Source organism: Liolophura sinensis, chromosome 12 (assembly GCF_032854445.1).
Source record: "Liolophura sinensis isolate JHLJ2023 chromosome 12, CUHK_Ljap_v2, whole genome shotgun sequence".
Lineage (NCBI taxonomy): Eukaryota > Metazoa > Mollusca > Polyplacophora > Chitonida > Chitonidae > Liolophura > Liolophura sinensis.
In genome coordinates this window covers 28,527,374-28,548,052 of record NC_088306.1, presented here as the reverse complement: position 1 = coordinate 28,548,052, position 20,679 = coordinate 28,527,374, and the positions used below count along the sequence as shown (strand labels likewise).

The following is a 20,679-nucleotide window of genomic DNA, read 5'->3' as shown; positions in this document are numbered from 1 at the left end:
TAAAACAGTAGACAAATAGTTTAAAACAAAAAATAGAATGGAGTTATCAGTTTTTTACTCAAACTTTGTTAATGTTCCATTGTAAGAACCTCTTAAGCCCTCTAACTCGACATGAAAACTATCAAGGAACCTTTTTTTTTCTTTTGGTGACTATAATATATTGATTTGGATAATTAAATATGCATTCACTCTTCGCTTTCTTCAACCTTGAAATGCATATTTTCGTTCACGTTACAACTGTAGACGTTTATGTTGTTGCAGCAAGCGACCTTTTGACCTTGATGATGACAAAACTCAGTCACCTCCCTCTAAGAGATTACGTGACCATTCTCCGTCCGCTACTTCACTGCGTAGCGGTAGTAACTTAGACGAGACCAGAGGTGCTGACTGGGAGAGAGCGGAGGTACGGAGACGGGACCAGTCTCAGGAAATGGACCGCAGCAGGCGGGATCAAGATATCGAACGTTTAGGAAAACGCGGCCGAGACTCAGAAGGGGATCGGTTTAAAAGAGAAGCAGATAAATCTCGAGAGCGTACTGGAAATCAAGAGAGTGTTAAAGATGGTGTGCTGCGAGGTGACAGCCGCAGCTGGGAAAAAGAAGGCGAAGTGGAAGGAGACCAGAGGCGAGATAGGAGGAAGAAAGGAGAGGAGATTGATCGCCCCGGGGGCAGAAAGAGAGGACGGGACCATTCTAGAGGGGCAGGTGCAGATAAAGACGAGGATAAAGAACGAGAGAAGTTGAAGGAAGATGGAAACAGAGAGAAGTCCCTGGGCGGAGCGAGTAAAGAGGGTGGGGAGAGAGAGGTAGACCGTGAGAGTGTGAAGAGTGGCAGTAGAGAATCGGCCAAGGATCGAGAGTCACGCAGGGAAAGATCAGCCAATCGTGAAAGAGAAAGGGACAGTGAAACATTGAGTGAAAAAATTTTGCCCGGTGAGAAAGGTTGGACTCATGACCAGGAGAGAGACAGAGACACTCAGAGCGAGAAGGCTTGGCTGAAAGGCGACTGGGATGACAAGGGGTCAGTGAGTGGGTGCAGTCGACATGGTGACCGACCCCATTCTGAGTACGGGGAAGGCGATCGAGGTCGAGGGAGGGAGAGGCGGCGTAGGGTTGCCGTGCAGAAGAGCTTATTGCAGCGAGGCGACAACGAGAGTGACAAAGCAAGCTCAAAGGGAAGTGCTAAGGGTCACTCGAAGAGTTTAGAAAGAGAAAGTGAGGTGGTGGGTGAAAAGGAGAGGAAAGACTCACCCACCCCTCAGAGTCCTGAAGCCCGTGATAAAAAGAGAGATAGGTCAGAAAAGTATGACCCTTTTGCTGTGGAGAGCGACGATGAGCAGGTTGAAGGTGGTGCACAGAAAAAAAATGATGAACGGGTAACTTTTAAAAGTGACTGCTCTACCGAAAAAAAAAAAAGAAAAAACAAAGATTGATTAATTAAACCTTTGTCAAATTAAACAATCTTTTTTTTTTCTTTTTTTTCACACTAGCCTTAGATACCAGTGTATTTACCTTTATTTGTGGAATCGCCTTTGCTTTGAATTGCCTCCAGACTAAATTCATACATGGATTTTTTATTGTGAGGAAAAAGCATTACCGTTTGTCTTTGTGATGTTACATAAATGAGATATCGCAGTCTTAAGTATTAGCGCACATATTGATAAATAGAAAGCGCTGCTGTGTTATCAACTTCGATCATTCAGACACTATTTACCTGTATCTCTGTAGGATTGTGGTACCGGTTGCTCTAACATGGCACATCCCATGGAATGAATCCCTGTAAGAATTCCAGATTAAAAATCGATTTATTATAAAGTTACAGGCTACATCAGAAAACATGGTTGTGGCTTTTTAGGTCTGTGTCTACTCCTCTTACTGATTAACACTGTGACTTCATGCTTGTTACATTGTTTACAGGATGCTGATATGTCGCAGAAGACTAAGAGACGCCTCTCCCCTGAGGCTTTGTCAACCCCGGGACCCGAGGACGGTGACAGGAAGAAACAGAAGATGATAGAGCTCTCTGAAGGTCAGTATTGTAAGAATGTTGGGGTAGCTAGAGCTCTCTGAAAGTCAGTATTGTGAGAATATCTGGGTAACTAGAGCTTTCTGAAGGTCAGTATTGTGAGAATGACTGGGTAACTAGAGCTTTCTGAAGGTCAGTATTGTGAGAATGTCTGGGTAACTAGAGCTCTATGAAGGTCAGCATTGTGATAAAGCCAGTATTGTGAGAATGTCTGGGTAACTAGAGCTCTCTGAAGGTCAGGATTGTGAGAAAATTAAGGTAACCAGAGCTCTCTCAACGTCAGGTTTGTGAGAATGTCCGGGTAACTAGAGCTCTGGGAAGGTCAGGATTGTGAGATAATTACGGTAACCAGAGCTGTCGGAAGGTCAGGATTGTGAGAATGTCCGGGTAACTAGAGCTCTCTGAAGGTCTCTGATGTGTGAATGATGGTCAGTGTTGTTTGAATGATGGAGAACTCCAGCTCTTTCTTCTTACCAAGACAACCTACAAACATTTAAAAGTTGAAGCTGTTTAATGGCAAACTCTCCGTGATCAGAAAGTTTTAGTGGTGAAGTAGTGAATATTACTGAAGCTGTTTTGTATTAAGAGGAAATAATAAGGAAAAAAATTAATATAATTTTGGATGAGGTATGTAAAGATTCTGTAATAAAGGGTCTGATGAGCTTGGTAACTCAATGATTCAGCTTTTAATCTGGAATTCTTACGAAGCTGTTGGAAACAGCGGGCTGAAACCACTGCATTTACATTTTACAGAAATATCTTGTACCAGATTGATCGAAATTCATAATATGGTGCTGTTTTTCGATTTTCTCAACGTACGCAATTTTGTTTACTTTGACCTGTGATCTCTCAGCTATGCAACATCACAAAAACAGAAGGTGTGCCTTTTAACGTTTATGTGTGATACCTTATCACTGCATATATACATTTGTTCTCGTGCACATATATATCTAACGCTTAAACTCTAATGGTCTTTCATGCATAAACATTTTTTGGTCACCTTCGAAGTTGAATGTCATCTTCAACTTTCTATGTTGGTTGATTTCTTAGGCACCCTCACAGAAACACCCCAGGCTGAGTTGAAGAGGGAAGACCAGTTGAGATCAGGATCAGTGCCCTTCACAGGTACATGTAGTGGTAAATCCATATGTTTACAGTGTGGCGTCATTGGCCTATTGGTTAGAGTGTCCACCTCAGTGTCTGGAGATCTGGGGTCAAACATGGGGTCGGGTCATACCAAAGGCTTTAAACGTGGTAATTTAAAAATAGACCTTACACATGGTTACCTTGCTTGGTGCTCATGGTTAGAGCAAGGAATAGTGCAGTGAGACTAGGTGAGGTGTCATGTCTGGTATCTTCGGCATGATACTTCAGTGGTGGCAGCACCTCGACAGCATGGGCATGCCATACCATAAGAAGAATATTCTTGAGTACAGCGTAAAACACCAATCAAATAAATAAATACCACAAGAAGACATAGTATATGTTTAGACACACTTGTCTAAAGATATTTTCAAACTACTGGGTGAAATTTAATCAAATTTGGTGAGATCTTAATAACAGATTAGATTTTGGTGCTGTTTGTCTGTTTCACTCATCAAATTAGCCATCCTGTTTGGTTTGTCCAATTCACCGTGTTGTAGCCATTTATTCCATTGGCTGTACTGCCTGTCAACAAGGTATTGCCTGAACAACTGGACTGCTTTTAATCAAATCTTGTTTTATTTGGAAGAGGAGGGAGGGATATGTGTTTTGGGTGTAAAAAAGGTGCTGTTCTTTGACAAAATTTTAAACAGTTGAGTTATGTTACCAGTCAGCCTGCTGTAGGCCAGGTATGGTTGCGTGACACTATAAAGACATTGTTGTTTCAGGTGACATGTCAGATAAAGAAGAGCTGAAGTCAGCAGGTGGAGAAGTTTACAGTGATTGGTCCAGTGCAGATGATGCTGATGAGATTCTGGGAAGGCCAGAGGTAACAATTGTCACCTTCTGTTTTGTGTAAACATTTTACATACGGCAACCCTTTACTGTGTCTGAGTTACCTCATGGATTGTAAGTATGCAGGCCTCCAAGATCAGTATATCCACCCATATTGATATAGTTTTCTTGCTGTTTAGGTGCAGTTGTTATTTATAATAGTGATTAGTGGTTGTGTAAAAAATTTCTGTTCTCATAATCATAGCAATAACAATCAAATAAAAGAAAGATACAAATGTTTTCATGCCTGATTGACTTCTAGAGCTCATCTTGTAACTCCTACATTCAGGTTGTGTTTTAGATGTTTGTCTGGAGACATGGCAGGTTCTTCTGTACTGTTCTTGTATGGTAGAAATGTAGACCTTTAAAATTTGTCTAGCTGAGATTGAGGCTGTGTGTTCTAGTCTGGCTTTAGTTCTGTGCAGTAGGAGGATTGTCTTTGGTATATACAAGTAGATGAAAGCTAAAGTTGTCCTCCTTTGCCCCTCATCGCCACTATCGTGTGATTAAAATGTCAGGAATTGGTTTTGTAATCCATGTACATTGTAAAAAGACCAATCTGAATTCTTTAGAAGGTATAATAAATGAATACATAAAAATCCAACTTACGAGCGCAAACAAAGTGGTTGTCGACATGTATGATGTAATGTTTTTCAGGCGGCACCATTCGCAAGTCGAACAAAAAATACTGATATGGAAAACTGTGACAGCCAGTCAATACGTTCAAACCAGGATCGATGTCGACGAAGCCCGAGCCGCAGTAGTCATGGAAGCAGGCGCGATCGTTTGCGTGACGACCGGGTGCTTGATGAGAGAGGCCGTGCAAGAAGCCGTGAGGAGAGGACACGGGATGACAGAGGACATCGCTCTCGGCATTCCAGTCGGCACTCTAGTAGACATTCGAGTTATGACCCTCGCAAAGATGACAGGTTTGTGCTTGTTTTATTAGGAATATGAAACAAGAGACAAAGGATGAATTGTTCATGGTAGGAATAACAATGCGTGAAGAAAGGCAAAATAAAAATGGTGACAAATTGACAAGTTTTACAAATTTACACTCTTCTTTGTCTTTACTGGACAGTTACATTTAGGAAAAAGATGTACTATATTTTTTTTTGTCCCTACATGACCTTGATTCTTGATTAAAACTATCAGTTTAAAGTGTGAACATACTATAATTTTTCAAACTTTTCGCGTGTTTGCAAGGTGATTTTTCAAGCATATTCTGAAGGCATTATTCAATGTTGACTGATGAAATTATACTGTTTGTAAAGACCTGAAATTGGCCAATCCAACCAATGTAGTTTTGTGCCCAGACTCAAATTATAAATGTACATAAATAGCACTGAAAGTTGCTCTTTCATGTGCGAAAAGTTGAGCAATTAGGGTACTCTTGCCAGAGCTGCAAACCACACCCATACAGGATATATGTGTGTATCATCTGTGGTTATTGGTCTAAGTGTTTAGGAGCTTCCCCTTCAGTCATGAAGACATGTGAGGAGCAGGTTCAAACCTGGCCTTGGGCAGGAAATTTGTTGTGTCTCGTTGATGACAATAAGTGGTTGATGATACCCTTGGGTCCCGTTGAGCAAGATCACTTGTTCTCTACCAATATGGTGTTCATATCTGTTCGTCAGTAACTTGCCAAAGGTCAGTGGTTTACCAAGGGCACTCAAGTTTCTTTCACCTATAAATCTCTCCAGCTGAAAACTTTTTTGCATGGTATTAAAACGACAGTCAAGTAAGTAAATAAATGTTTATATGTTTTTAAGGAGAAGATACGGGTCTGCAGAGCCTGCCACATTACACGCCTGGGACAGACACGACAGGGGAGATGCCACCTCGGAAATTAACCAGCCAGATGGAAATAAAGCACAAAGTGTGTATCCAGGTAAGTCTGTTAATACGTGTATGTGTGAAGAATGACAAAATATTAGATTTTAAGGGAATGTTGGCTTGATGTTCACCTGTAGAATCAAATACTACCCAGATCATTTGAGGCAGGCATCAGATTAGTGGTATACATCAGGCACTCCGGTTTTCTCCAACTAAAAAAACTGAGTTAGAAATGTGTCATATATTAAACTGAATAGTCCTCAAGTATGGTGTGGAAGGACCATCAAGTAAATAAGATACGGAGGAGAAAACATAAAACTGCACATGAAAGGGTGTGAAAAGTAAATTGTAAAGATGATCTTTGACACTTTTTTTTATCGTAACGATTTTTTGGTATGGTGGGTATTTGGGACCACCCCTTAGTATATATGGTCTCTGTGTGCTAATGTTATAAATAAGGGTGTAATACATGTTTAATAATTATATTTGCACTAGAATCTGGCATTTACAGCAGATAAATGTGTTCAACCTGGATTTTGATCATACTTGTGTTTCTGACATACCATATAGTATTTGCACTTCAGTTTTCACACTCTGTGCTCTGATGGAACATGGTGCCTTATGGGAGTCTGTGGACTACTGGGTTACTCCAGTGTCGTCCACCCAAGTACCTGACTGATGTCATCCAAGTGAAACTTTATCTTGTGGATGACGTTAAAACACCATCAATCGATTGAACCATCAAACTGTAGGGGAAGGGTTTAGAAATTGTGCCTTGAAAATCAGTGTCACTTGTACAAAGTTCTCTCGCTTGCACATAAAGTGTGTAGGTTAAATCCTTGGTCCTCTTGCACAAAGAGATCATAGCTACAATCAACTGTAAACTATACAATTAAGTTTACAGTCATTTGTAAAAATGGAGGCAATTGAGAATATTTACAACAGGGTTGACCCAGTTGTAATTTCTGATGATTGTGAGTTACAACTATCACAGCTTACAATCCTTCTGCTCAAGAGGGTGTTGTAAGTTTGAACTTTGATCGCGATTTTAGTGATTTACAATCTATTTAGGCTATCGATCCCTGGCCCTTAGAAGGCATTATCTACCAGCATATATTCTACACCTCACCTTCCACCTTCTTCTTGGGCCTTGATGACATTATTCTAAGCTGATTAGTGCCTTCTTATTGTTTGTGGTGCCTGGGACCATTATTAGACAGTGATTAGTCTCTTCTCGTTTTTTTGTTGGGCCTGGAAGACATTATTATGAAGTGATAAATGTCTTGTCATCGTTTGTGGGGCCTGGAGGACATTATTATAAAGTGATGAATGGCTTCTCATTGTTTGTTTGGCCTGGAGGACATTATTATGAAGTGATAAGTGTCTTCTCATTGTTTGTGGGGCCTGGAGGACATTATTATGAAGTGATTAGTGTCTTCTCATTGTTTGTTTGGCCTGGAGGACATTATTATAAAGTGATAAGTGTCTTCTTATTGTTTGTGGGGCCTGGGGGGACAATATTGTAAAGTGATGAATGCCTTCTTATTGTTTGTGGGGCCTGGAGGACATTATTATAAAGTGATAAGTGTCTTCTCATTGTTTGTGGGGCCTGGAGGACATTATTATAAAGTGATAAGTGTCTTCTCATTGTTTGTGGGGCATGGAGGACATTATTATAAGGTGATTAGTGTCTTCTTATTGTTTGTGGGGCCTTGGGGGCATTATTAGACAGTGATTAGTCTCTTCTCGTTTTTTTGTTGGGCCTGGAAGACATTATTATGAAGTGATTAGTGTCTTGTCATCGTTTGTGGGGCCTGGAGGACATTATTATAAAGTGATTAGTGTCTTCTCATTGTTTGTGGGGCCTGGAGGACATTATTATAAAGTGATAAGTGTCTTCTCATTGTTTGTTTGGCCTGGAGGACATTCTTATAAAGTGATAAGTGTCTTCTCATTGTTTGTGGGGCCTGGAGGACATTATTATAAAGTGATTAGTGTCTTCTCATTGTTTGTTTGGCCTGGAGGACATTATTATAAAGTGATAAGTGTCTTCTCATTGTTTGTGGGGCCTGGGGGACATTATTATAAAGTGATAAATGTCTTTTCATTGTTTGTGGGGCCTGAAGGACATTATTATATTGTGATTAGTGTCTTCTCATTGTTTGTTGGGCCTGGAGGACATTATTATAAGGTGATTAGTTTCTTCGTTGTTTGTGGGGCCTAGGGGACATTATTATGAAGTGTTAAGTGTCCTCTCAGTGTTTGTGGGGTCTGGAGGACATTATTATAAAGTGATTAGTCTCTTCTCATTGTTTGTGGGGCCTGAAGGACATTATTATATTGTGATTAGTGTCTTCTCATTGTTTGTTGGGCCTGGAGGACATTATTATAAAGTGATAAATGTCTTTTCATTGTTTGTGGGGCCTGGAGGACATTATTATAAGGTGATTAGTTTCTTCGTTGTTTGTGGGGCCTAGGGGACATTATTATGAAGTGTTAAGTGTCCTCTCAGTGTTTGTGGGGTCTGGAGGACATTATTATAAAGTGATTAGTCTCTTCTCATTGTTTGTGGGGCCTGAAGGACATTATTTTAAAGTGGTAAGTGCCTTCTTATTGTTTGTGGGGCCTGGAGGACATTATTATAAAGTGATTAGTGTCTTCTCATTTTTTGTGGGGCCTGGGGGACATTATTTTAAAGTGATAAGTGTCTTCTCATTGTTTGTGGGGCCTGGGGGACATTATTATAAAGTGATAAATGTCTTTTCATTGTTTGTGGGGCCTGAAGGACATTATTATATTGTGATTAGTGTCTTCTCATTGTTTGTTGGGCCTGGAGGACATTATTATAAGGTGATTAGTTTCTTCGTTGTTTGTGGGGCCTAGGGGACATTATTATGAAGTGTTAAGTGTCCTCTCAGTGTTTGTGGGGTCTGGAGGACATTATTATAAAGTGATTAGTCTCTTCTCATTGTTTGTGGGGCCTGAAGGACATTATTATAAGGTGATTAGTGTCTTCTCATTGTTTGTTGGGCCTGGAGGACATTATTATAAAGTGATAAATGTCTTTTCATTGTTTGTGGGGCCTGGAGGACATTATTATAAGGTGATTAGTTTCTTCGTTGTTTGTGGGGCCTAGGGGACATTATTATGAAGTGTTAAGTGTCCTCTCAGTGTTTGTGGGGTCTGGAGGACATTATTATAAAGTGATTAGTCTCTTCTCATTGTTTGTGGGGCCTGAAGGACATTATTTTAAAGTGGTAAGTGCCTTCTTATTGTTTGTGGGGCCTGGAGGACATTATTATAAAGTGATTAGTGTCTTCTCATTTTTTGTGGGGCCTGGGGGACATTATTTTAAAGTGATAAGTGTCTTCTCATTGTTTGTTTGGCCTGAAGGATATTATTATAAAGTGATTACTGTCTTTTTTTTAGTTTGTTGGGCCTGGAGGACATTATTACAAGTGTCGCCATTTTGTGCTGTCCCATGATCATTGAAGAACTTATGTATTCCACGAGTATTATTTTGTGCTTTACATGTGTGTAAAACCACTTCTCATCCTCCAGTATTGTTCTGTGTTTTAGATGAAGAGGATGGGTATGAGAAGAGCGACCTGCTCGGGACGTCCATGGATTACGAAACAATCTCTGATGACGGGGATATCGGGGTCGAAGAGGAACCAGATGTTAAAGGTTAGAGGTCCATATAGGAATCAGAACATGAAATTCCCATTAAAATTGCTTCACGACAAATAAACATGATAGTCTTTGTCTGTGACATTTTGTGACAGTTGCACCCAAACTGTGATCAAAGTCATCATTGTAGGTTCTTTTGCTGCAGGAGTTGTCTCAGCGCTTAACATCGATTGGTCAAGCCTAACCCAGGACCAGCGTCCCGCCACCAAGCCAGGCTCCGCCCTCCAGCGCTTCAAACCAGCCAGCGTCTTCCAGCGCATCGGCATTGAGAAGGCATATGCGGGGGAGGAGTTGTTCTCCAAGTTGAAGAACCTTTGCCAAGCGGAGTTAGAGAAGGAGGGGGTTCCCAAGGGTGGGTTATCTTGTCTTACTGTAAAATAAATGTACTTGAGGTGCTTGGTATTCACCAGTATGCACAAGGCATTTACTGGTTTTCTCTTTGCACTGAAAGCCATCACATAAACGTACACTGCTTACCTGGCTTAATAGAGCATCCTCCTTGGAGTCTGGAGACCTTAGTATCAAATACGTGTGGGTCATACCTAAGACTTTAATAATGGTACTTGCTGCAGCTTCACTTGGCGCTCAGCCCTGAGTGGTTAGAGCAAGGAAACATGACTGGTTAGCCCGGTGTCCCTATAATGTAACTGGTTGGGGTGTCCTGTCTGGTGTCTTTGGCATAATACTTTCAGTAAACGTATAAAAGTACAAAAAAAAGCTTCTCATTTTTTTTATTGTGATGTAAAAATAGCTTTAAGCTACAGTTTTCCTAAAGCCCTGGCAGTCAGTCTGGAAATTACAGGTTGTCCAGTGTTCCCAGTATGTTCCTTAATGATGTCATTTCTGAATGTTCTCGACTAATGACTGAAAATATGCATAAATAGAAGGGTAAAATATAAAAGTGTGCCTCAAATATTTCTTCTTATTTATTGTTAGCTCGTCTGTACCAAGTTGTGACGTATTGTATTGTGTCTTAAAGGGCGGCCCTCATTATAGTGGGAAGAGCCCAGGGGGAAACCCACGACCTTCTGAAGGCTGCTGGCAGACCATCCAACATATGAGCGCAGTAACATGAGTCATACGTTGGATGGTCTGCCAGCATCCTGCAAAAGGTTTCCCTGGGCTCTTCCCACCATAATACTGGCCGCTGTCGTATAAATGAAATATTCTTGAGTATCGTGTAAAACGCCAATCAAATAAATAAGTATCAGACTCCCAGCTGTGTTATTCGTGGTGTTAAAATGATTCTAAAGTTTGAAAAAATTATAATGCTATAAAGGTTTTAAATTTTAGAAACGTTACGGCTTTTGAATATTAACCAGGTACCAGGTGTACAAGGTAGTTGTTTGGGCTATTCTAAAGTAATCGCAAAATTCTAGTGGAAGTGGTTGATTTTGTGTTCAAAATCTTAGGCATAGCTTCTTTATTAAGTCACATTAAGGCTTCTAGACAGTGTTAAATCTGTGGACAAGATCTGTACAAGTATTTTCCTTCAGGACATTAATCTAGCTTAGGCCATCTTCAAAAACGTCTGTGTTTTTTTAGAAAAAATATAGGGTCTGTAGAAATTTTATTTTTTAATTCTGACTACAGAGAGAGAGGAACTTCAAATAAATTAACGTTGAAAGTAAAATTTAAAAAATTTCAGAGGATGGATCAGGTTACCTTCCATTAAACACATTGTGAATGATTGCCTTAGTGTAGAATACCCTTTGTATAATTCTCTCGACTGATGATCGCTGTTTGTATGAACCAGAATTTTGATACTTACTTGTCAGAACCCAGGGAAAATGGAGATGGAGCAGAAGAGAAGGGCACAACGGATCCTGGGAACGCCAGGGCCACCACCTCTGGGTTCAAACTGCACCATGAGACAGCAGCATTCCACGCATCATCTGTGTGCAAACTGAAGGAGCGTTTGAATCTGTTCAGAAACATTGGCAGCTTTAGGCGCGCACTCTGTGCCCGGCGCGACTTGGATATTCGCAGGCAGTTGTGCAGACTGGATAAAGTAAGATATGACCCCTGACCTATAAGTTTGACCACCAGGGGCCTGTGTCATGTGACAACCACCTGGTCGGGTGACCTGTTTCTTGACAACTGGTTGGTTTACCTGTGGTGACATACATGTATTATGGGATATGCTGATCTGTGTTGCCATTGGCAGGCTTCCGTGGAGAGACTTCCACATTTTGTGTCGGGGGTATAGTGTATTCTGTGGTAACCATTGTAACAGTGATTTTATCCTGTGCATTTTAAGTGCTCAATGCTGTGGTGTGCAGAGATGTGCTTCTGAATAGTTACAATATTATACAACAGTTACAGCCATTTTGCCAAGTTGTTCGCAGTACATTGTGACCACGTTGTGCAGTGTGAGGTCCCACGGCTAAACATTATCACATCAAACAGCAATTGTAAGTGCATCATATATGTCAAGAATTCGCGCGTTGAAATCAATATTATGATTTTCTTTTTTCATAGCATTTTATTTTTTAAAGTTGAGTATTCTCCAGTTGTTCGACTTAGCCAGAAAACTTGAGATGCCACAGTGGAAGTAGAGATGCCACAGTGGAAGTATTGTGATAGCTATATGATATAACATGTAACTATTAAGGAGTTGGGATAACAGATTGCAAGAAGTCTTTGCTGTGGATTTCGCACTTTAACAATCAGGTACTGGTCAGTTATTAACGCTAGATAAATCGTTTGTCTGCCGTCTGTACACGTATGTACCTTCAGTGTGTCCATTGCATTTTTATGTTTAAATGCGCTGGGATATGAGCATCAAAAGAAAGGATTATTTTCATCTATGCAAGAGACAGACGTTCCGAAAATTGGTTACTTGCACTCGCAAATCTTGTGGCACTCACAGAATTCCTCGGAAGGTTGAATACAACTTATTCATGCGCGATCTTCAAGGCGTGCCTGAGCCACACATTATTTATAAATGATTCTGTTTCTGTCTTGGCCCAACAAGATTGTTCGTGTATGTGAGTTGTGATAAAATTCTTAACGAGCATGTACAGTGCACATGTATATATATTTACTAAAATTTGAGAGGATTTTCATGAAGTGGCCTACATGTACATGGGTATGCTGATCTCATTGTTAACACCCTTCCCCCCCCCCCCCCCACCCCCCCACCACCCACCTCCGCAATACCCCAGTTATACTCCTACCATTTCTGTTCACGTGTACATGCACAAATCAGTATACTCACTGCCATTTATCTCTAAAACAAGTCCTTCCTTGGTTTTGAACCTCAGTCCATCATGCTATAGTCAGATCTAGAAGTAAATCAATCTAATCTTTGACTAAAATGACAAAAACTAATTGTTTTACTAATGGACATTTGCTGGTAAGTTTAGGCTGGTTTTAATGAAAAGGATTCCACCTGGGAATGGTGAAAGCGCAGAGTTGCTGTGACCGTCAAGCCCTTGATCTGTGAGATCCAGCTTTCGCAGTTTCAGGAGTGGCTTTAAGTCAGGAGATTTGTTTGGTACCTGGTGAAGGTTGAAGGTTTACTCCAGGAGCTTCAGCTTCTACCACCTGTATACGTGTACCTGACCACCGTCGTTCAAGTGAAAAATTCTTGTGCACTGTGGACTTTTCTCTTTCCAGATGTAAAGAAAGGCCGACATGTACTCCCAGTCTGTGCGGCGATTACTCCCTCTTTGATTGGAGAGATCAAGCATTTGGTCTAAGTCAAAATTATTGCTTTGGATTGATACATGTGTGCAGGCCAGCTCCTTTCGTCAAAATACTGAAGCTTAAATTAAATTGAATCAGTGGTGAATTCCTCAGATGTGTGTGCAATTAGCGAAAATGGCAGTACATGGAGCTGTACAGGACCTGTTGGAATGAAGCCCTCTTAGCCTTACATGCACATACATGTATTGAGCTGCAGTGGTTACCATTCCCTTAGGCGTTATGTACACATGACTCTTGCGTGAGAAGGGAAAGAGGGCTTCGTGCAATATGCAGGTATCGAGAGTGATGTCCCTTTGCAAACTGCCGTGGTTGCTTTATGTCAAGGTAGGGTGAGTCTGTCAAATTTAACTTAGTTTGGTGTATAGACTATGGAAATACTGAGAAAAAACATGACATGTTAGAACGATAAGCAAGTAACCCTACCATGCTGCAAAGTAGTGACATCATTTTGCTGCCGGACATTACTTTATTGTCGTGTTCACGTATCTAGCAAACTGAGTGTTCAGCCATGGCTTCTGTTGTAAGATGAAATTCTCTCAGAGGTAAAGCATGCCCATGGCAAAATCGTCACATTCATTTTTATATGCCCCCACCATTAGGCGGAGCGTATTATGTTATAGCGACTTTGTCCGTCTGTCCATCCGTATTCGTGTCCGCGCTATATCTCCAGTTGTTTTCCATAGACAGCTTTAATTTTTGGTGGATACACACACACACACACACATACACACACACACACAGATGATGATGTGTTGCCATTCACATTTGTCCATTTCTGCAGTTGCCATGTTAAACAGATAGCCATTTTCCTTTTATATACCATGTAAATCAATATGATTTTGTGTGCAGGCTGTGATTTCAACAGTTTTCCTCATAGAGTTTTAATTTTTGGTAGATACATAGATACACAGATGACGATGTGTCACAACTCTATTCATTTACCAGATAGCCATTTTCCTTACATATACTATATAAATAGAAATGATTTCGTGTCCGCGCTACAACTGCTACAAGCAGAATTTTAATTTTTGATGGAAACATAGATACACCAATGACGATGTGTCACCACTCACATTTGTCCATTTCTGCGGTTGTCGTGGAAACTAGATAGCTATTTTCCTTATGTATACTATATAAATAGATATGATTTCATGTCCAGGCTAAAGTTCCAACTGTTTTTGGGTGTGTGATCTCATTTCACACTGTGTAATGTATCATTGCCATAACTGAAACTAAAGTCCTGTTAACAGTGCTGTTTGCGTTATCAGCTACCCGAATTCGATCGAAGAACATGGGACAAGCGCTAGTGAGTGATTTTCTGAATTCGATGAATTGTATGCAATAGGTGGATGAGTAGATGTTACAGATTTTCCTGTGTGATGTGGCTTTATCTTCACAGCAAGAAGTACACTTAACAATGGCCACATTGAGAAACCAAGTGTGCTTGTAACAGGGGAGCTCTAAGTTGAACTTTTATGTCGGTAAAGGTAAAGAGAGCGGAGTACAAGTGCATGTATCATTTGACTTGTGACAAATATTAGGCAAACTCTGGTGTCATTAATTTACCGATAACTTGTCTCACCATGTTCCAGAGGCACAACTGACACCTCTTTAAGAACTTCTTAAGCTTTCAGACGTTCAGCTCTTCAGTTTTCTATTTTGTTTCATGCACCGCCACTCTACTAAAATCGATGTTACAGTAATTGTGGTAAAAATAGATGCCAAACTTTTTTGGCAGGTCACATGATATAGTAGGACTTCTTTTTATCATTTAGTGATGTGTGTTTGAACTCAAAACTCCTCTTTTGCTGATTATCAAAAGCAGTTTCAACAAGTTAGCTGGTATGTGTTTAAACTGAGTTGTGAGTGACTTTTTGTATCTCAACCCCATTCTTTTGAGAACAACTTATCCCAAGGTTGGGACTAACCTTGACTACAACCTGTTGGCCTGTCCCTCATTACAGATACAGATCAAGGGGAGACGACTCGCGGTACATCAGCCATTGACAGGCCAGACCTAAGCACCAGCTTGATAAGGTATGGACAGATCAGTTTGTATTTATGTGTAGTAAGTAGTTCACTTGTACGGTGCATTACTCCAACCATGAGACACCTAGGTTCAAACCTAGCCTTGGGAAGGGAATTTTTCAGACTTTTACACTTTTATTGGCCGTGTTGTCATGGCGACAATAATCATTTGGCAACCATTCTGCAACGTTTCGAAGTTGGGGGTCACATGACCACCCTTTCGTGTCTAAAACAAAATGGCCACCCAATGTTAAAGCATTGGGGAAAATGTCACTTTTTTTCCCACTTCGCTAGCGACCAGTAACGCCTAGTTGTACAAAATAACATCGCGAAAGCTCTGCAGAAATCCGACTATCGGGAAAGGTGAAAATTATACAAATCCAAAGGATACAAGATACGAGATTGTTGACAGTGATTCAAAAATAGGTATTTTCCATTGCAACCTTCACCCACGCTGTTTGTTACTAAGGAGATCACGTGGTCTCTAGCTACCGATCCGTTTTACAGAATTTGTGCCGTGTGATGTAAAATGAAATGAACTTCATTTTGTTTGTAGATTTTTAAAGACTGGCATATAATGTGCAAAACAACAGAGGTTTCTTGCTTAACACTTTTCTTTTGTTACATACATTCAAGAATTTCCTGTGTTTCAGTTTTGCATGGGGAAGAAGAAAAGTTGATAAAGAGATTTTGAAGGTAGTTTCCAGCCAGGCAGCACCACCTTTGGCTGTTACTCATCAGAAACCGTGGATCCACCTGTTCCAAGAAGAGCGCTGATGCTGAGATTGGTGTTGTTGACAAAAATCAGTTGAAATCTCCAGGGCCCAGTTTCCCGTGCTGCATACGATATTTTTTATCGTACATCACTCCTGTGGTATTTTGTACATCACTCCTACCGTAGCATTGTCCTGTTTGTGCATTTATCGTACATGTACAACATCGTTGTGAAACTGGTCCCTGGTCAGCTCAGTGACATCAGTACATGCGTGCACATGTAATGCATTACATCTTTCTGTGCAGTTCACTTATAAAGGGCTTTATGGCCGAGTTTATTCTCACATAGTTTTGTTTGCACGAATTTCTACCAATGAAACTGACTTGATGACGATTGCCTCACCGATAGTGGATGTGATTTTTTAACCAAGTTTTGACTGATGTCCATTCCTGTGCATTGTAATAATTTAGAAGAATCAAGGCTTTTGCATTTATATGGAGTACAGGTGTCCCACTGGTCCTTGAAACCCTTCAAGGAACCCCAATCTTCCAGGAAGTCCTTCAAGGTACCCCAATCTCCCAGGAAGTCCTTGAACGTATTTGGTATGTTAACATTGAATTTCATATTGCATTACGTCTGAAACTGATGGCTAAATAATCTACCAAAGTAGCATCCACTAATTTCTTCGTGTTTGCATTTAAACAGAATGGTTCATGAAAGTGCTGGTAAACATTGGATTTAGGAGCATGAAGAAAACGGTTTCTATCATAGGTGGGAAACATGAGAGTAACAGTATTTCAGTGTAGATTATGGTTACCTGTTCACCATTTTTTTTTCACTTCACAAGATGAGAGTGCACCTGATTTCATTCCTTGTAAGAGACAGCTGTTCAGTTTGTCGTTTTGCCACAACCTGCGGATGGTCGTGGTTTACATCCGGGCTTTGCCCGGTTTCCTCCCACCACAGTGCTGGACGCAGTTGTATAATTTACATATTGTTGAGTATGTTGTAAAGCGCCAATCAAAGAAATAAGTAACATGTTGCCTTAAAGCAGTGACATCACACCTCATAGTTCTGTCTTCCACTACTCTTACACTGGACATCGAAAGCATTTAGTCCGTTAAAATGCCAGTACATTGCAAAGTCATTGTTTTGCTTTCTAAGAAGATAGGCACTGGGGCTATTGGTAGGTTCAAAGGTTTTATAATTGTTCCGTAAATTCTTAGAGCTTGGTGTCAGAAGTGGAATGTGGCTGTTCTGTGTACCGTCTACTGTTTGTTAGGAGACCACTAGTCTTCAGCCAGTCATGTCTATAATCTGCATGTCACGTGGGAAGCGTTATAAACAACGGTCGTCATTGTTTAAGTGAAATTTCGAATTGGGCGTTAAACAACAATCAAATTATAAATAGCTAAAATTTGCAACCATATTGAAGTTAATTCAGGTTGCTTTTATCTCAGAATTAACTTTAACCGATTCAATTTAATTAATGTTTAGTTGCCGACATTCAGCTTTTTCAGACGTGGAATTACCTGTATAAAGTGCTTTGTCATTCACATGTTAAGTCAGTCATTAACTTGACCCATCGTGCAGTTGATGTATATGGTCTGTATATTGTGGCCTCGCGAAAATGAGAATAAATGTGTACTTACTCCAAAATTTATACACCATTGTTTTAACTTACTTGTCGCCTACTCCTACATTTAATATAATATTTGTACATCAAAAAGTAAACGTATGAATTGCACTTACGGCGTTGGACACAATCGATAAGTTATTGGGCATTTCATGAAGACTGTTTAATTGTGTTAATAATAAAGTACCCATTAATTGAAAGGAGCACGTGTAGAAAAGTGATGGTCGTATAGAGACTACCCAAGCCTAAATGTACGTACACATTGCTACACATACCTACACGAGCCTACCTATCCGCACACGAGCCCACATGTACATAGAGTTATATAGCTGGGTTCCAGCTGTTCTGTAGGACGACTCAAAAGTTGGAGGGCACGTGACCGCCCTTTCGGGTCGAAGACAAAATGGCCGCCCATTGGTTTTAGTAAGGTCACTTTTTGCCATTTCGCTGTCAACCAGTAAGGCCCAGTTGTACAAAATAACACCACGAAAGCTCAGCTGAAATATTCAGACTGTCTGGAAAGCTGAAAATATACAAATCCAAACGACACAAGATCGATGACAGCGATTAAAGAATAGGCAATTTCCAATGCAATAAAAGTTAGAGGAAAGTTTTCTTCACCCACGACGTTTGTTGCTATAGAGGTCACGTAGACTCGAGCTTCCGAATATGCAGAGCTTTGCAGAATATAGTTGTGCTTTCCGTATTTATCACTGCCAGTGCGTTACATACATCGGAGTCTACTGATGTATAGATCAAGTGGTTTCTTTATCTAAATGATCGTTGAACATTTTATATTTAATACGGTAATAGTTTTAATAGACAAACTCCAAAAAATGCATATAAGCCTAAAACGTCATTTACATATACATATATATTTCTTAAAACGGTAAAGCAAAATGTAGGCCTATACATTTAAAAATGTTTTTAAAAAATCGTGCGAAGTACGCTCTGATGACTTAACAATGCGTGAAAAGAAGCGCGTGGTCAACACATGCATACTTTAGATAAGTACATGTATAACATCTGCGATATAAAAGTTCACAGTTTCATTCTTCATTGGCATGCATTTGTTGGAATCCGGTGAGATGACGCCATCTTTTGTTTTCAGATTAAAATCCAACTAGGTTGATCAGAGCAGAAGCATGTAGGCCGACAAGTTTGCTCTAATAGATCTACAAGTATGTAGCTTACTTGTACATCACAACGCGGATAGTTCATCTCCAATATTGTTCAAGTCTGCACATATGCTGGATATTGTCCATGCGTCAAGTGTTGTAGAATGGAGAGGATCCGATTAGATCGCGGGTAATTGCCTTTTACTCTCGCCTACTCGCTTTGCTTGCGTGGATACCAGCGGAAAATATTCTCCGTCTATTAACACTTGGAGTTAATACAAAGCCCTGCTTGACACCCTAATATGTCCGTGGGGTGGATGACGTTCATAATGTAACGTACGTATACTGTGCAGATTGTGGTGTTGTCCATAACATGCTATAGATTAGTCGTAATCATCAGCCGGAGTTCTTACATTATCGTCCAATGCCATTTTTCACCTCGATGGCTTTCCACTGCCTCATGCGAGTGGCTGTGTCCGGGTGTGCGCGGTTGCGAATATCATACGCATACAGGGACACATGGTCTGTTTATGGCAGCCAGTCTGGAGCACGTGTTGTATTTGTACAGTATGTGACAAGCAAGCCGTCTGTAGGCGTATACAGATGGGAGATGTTGGACACGTTTGCCTACTATTGTGGTCACAGTATGACGTCGGTTGATGCTTTGCGCACTGAACTTACTGGTGGACGACCGCATATACTCATATTATCGTAGGTGACCAGAGAATTGCACACCAAAGTTCATGCAGTTCTCTTGCAAAAACTCACTGGAACAAGCAAACTGACACATCATCGTCACCAATCGTTCAAGAATGTCTAGTTCTATCCACCACTTCTAGCTCAATATCGTAACACGTCTTTCATAACACGACTTTCATAACGAACACAGAGAGGCCAGAATTTCAAGTCACCGGTGCAAACTTTCCCCTTTCGCTTCCTTTGTCCACGAGTGCGTAATTTGTTTTTAAGGGGAAGTGCATCAGACTAGTCCAATGAATGACGACTTGGAGTCGAAGTGATTCGTCAACTCTCATCACTCTCCGGCTCCGATTCGCTGCTTTCCGCCTCGTCGAGAATATTGGTGGCATAGTTACCGTAAATATGTCGCCGAAGTTGGTTGATAAGCTCGGCCTTTGCCAGTGCATACTGGTAATACAGGATACGAAGGTTCTTGGTGACGGACATTTGCAAACGGAGACTGTTGCGAGATGTTCGCTTCCCTCTAGCATTTGCGAGTTCATATCGCCGGAAAAGTTCGTTCAGTTTAGCATCCAGAAAATGAACTTGGTCGCACGCAATGTAATAACGACGCTCTTGATCAGCAAGCTTTTGTCGGAAGAGCTCCATATCCAGATAAGGAATTCTGGTGGAACAACGCACCACCAATTTTCACGCATGCATTTAGGGTCATTTAGCTGTCAAGCTGTCGTCCGACTGGTAAAGTGTTTACATGTATACGATCTGGGTACATCGCTGATGTTCGTCCAGGAGTGCCATTGTGTTATGCAACACTCCACAAACTCTGTGGGATGTTTTTCTTTTTTAACCAACAGGTGGGAGAGTAGACCACCCATGTGCAACTAGCAGATTTCATGCACTGTGATTTGGAACAATTGATCCGTCTGTCATGCATACAGTATACCCACCCCCTACTTTACTAATCTATAGCCCCACCCCCAAGCACCTGAGCCTCAGCCCACGCTTGACCCGAATGGGATATATTCACAATTTCACCGAAATCAGCATGCCACGACAGCTTGTGGTTTGTCTGAATGTGGCTTGTATGCGTATTTAGTGACTGAGGTATGCCAATGTGTACCCACCCCTCCCACCCCTTTTCCACTTCCGCTATCCTCTCTCTTAAAACAGAAATGCAGCATTGAGCTTTACTTCAGAGTTATATTTTTCATTTTTTTGGTGCCAAAATCGTCTGTGGGTACTTC

General features: G+C 40.8%; 1 protein-coding gene across 1 annotated transcript in view; it reads left to right on the top strand.

Annotated features, from left to right (window-relative positions):
- The window catches only part of LOC135479006 (zinc finger CCCH domain-containing protein 13-like), a 43,794-nt gene extending 26,163 nt beyond the window's left edge, over positions 1–17,631 (top strand). Inside the window, 11 exon segments of the mRNA XM_064758704.1 lie at positions 262–1,375; positions 1,917–2,028; positions 3,076–3,150; positions 3,897–3,997; positions 4,660–4,931; positions 5,775–5,893; positions 9,418–9,525; positions 9,674–9,880; positions 11,307–11,539; positions 15,204–15,276; positions 15,921–17,631. Coding sequence (XP_064614774.1) covers positions 262–1,375; positions 1,917–2,028; positions 3,076–3,150; positions 3,897–3,997; positions 4,660–4,931; positions 5,775–5,893; positions 9,418–9,525; positions 9,674–9,880; positions 11,307–11,539; positions 15,204–15,260 — 2,398 coding nt within the window. The 3' untranslated portion in view covers positions 15,261–15,276; positions 15,921–17,631.
- Positions 17,632–20,679: the final 3,048 nt, after the last annotated feature.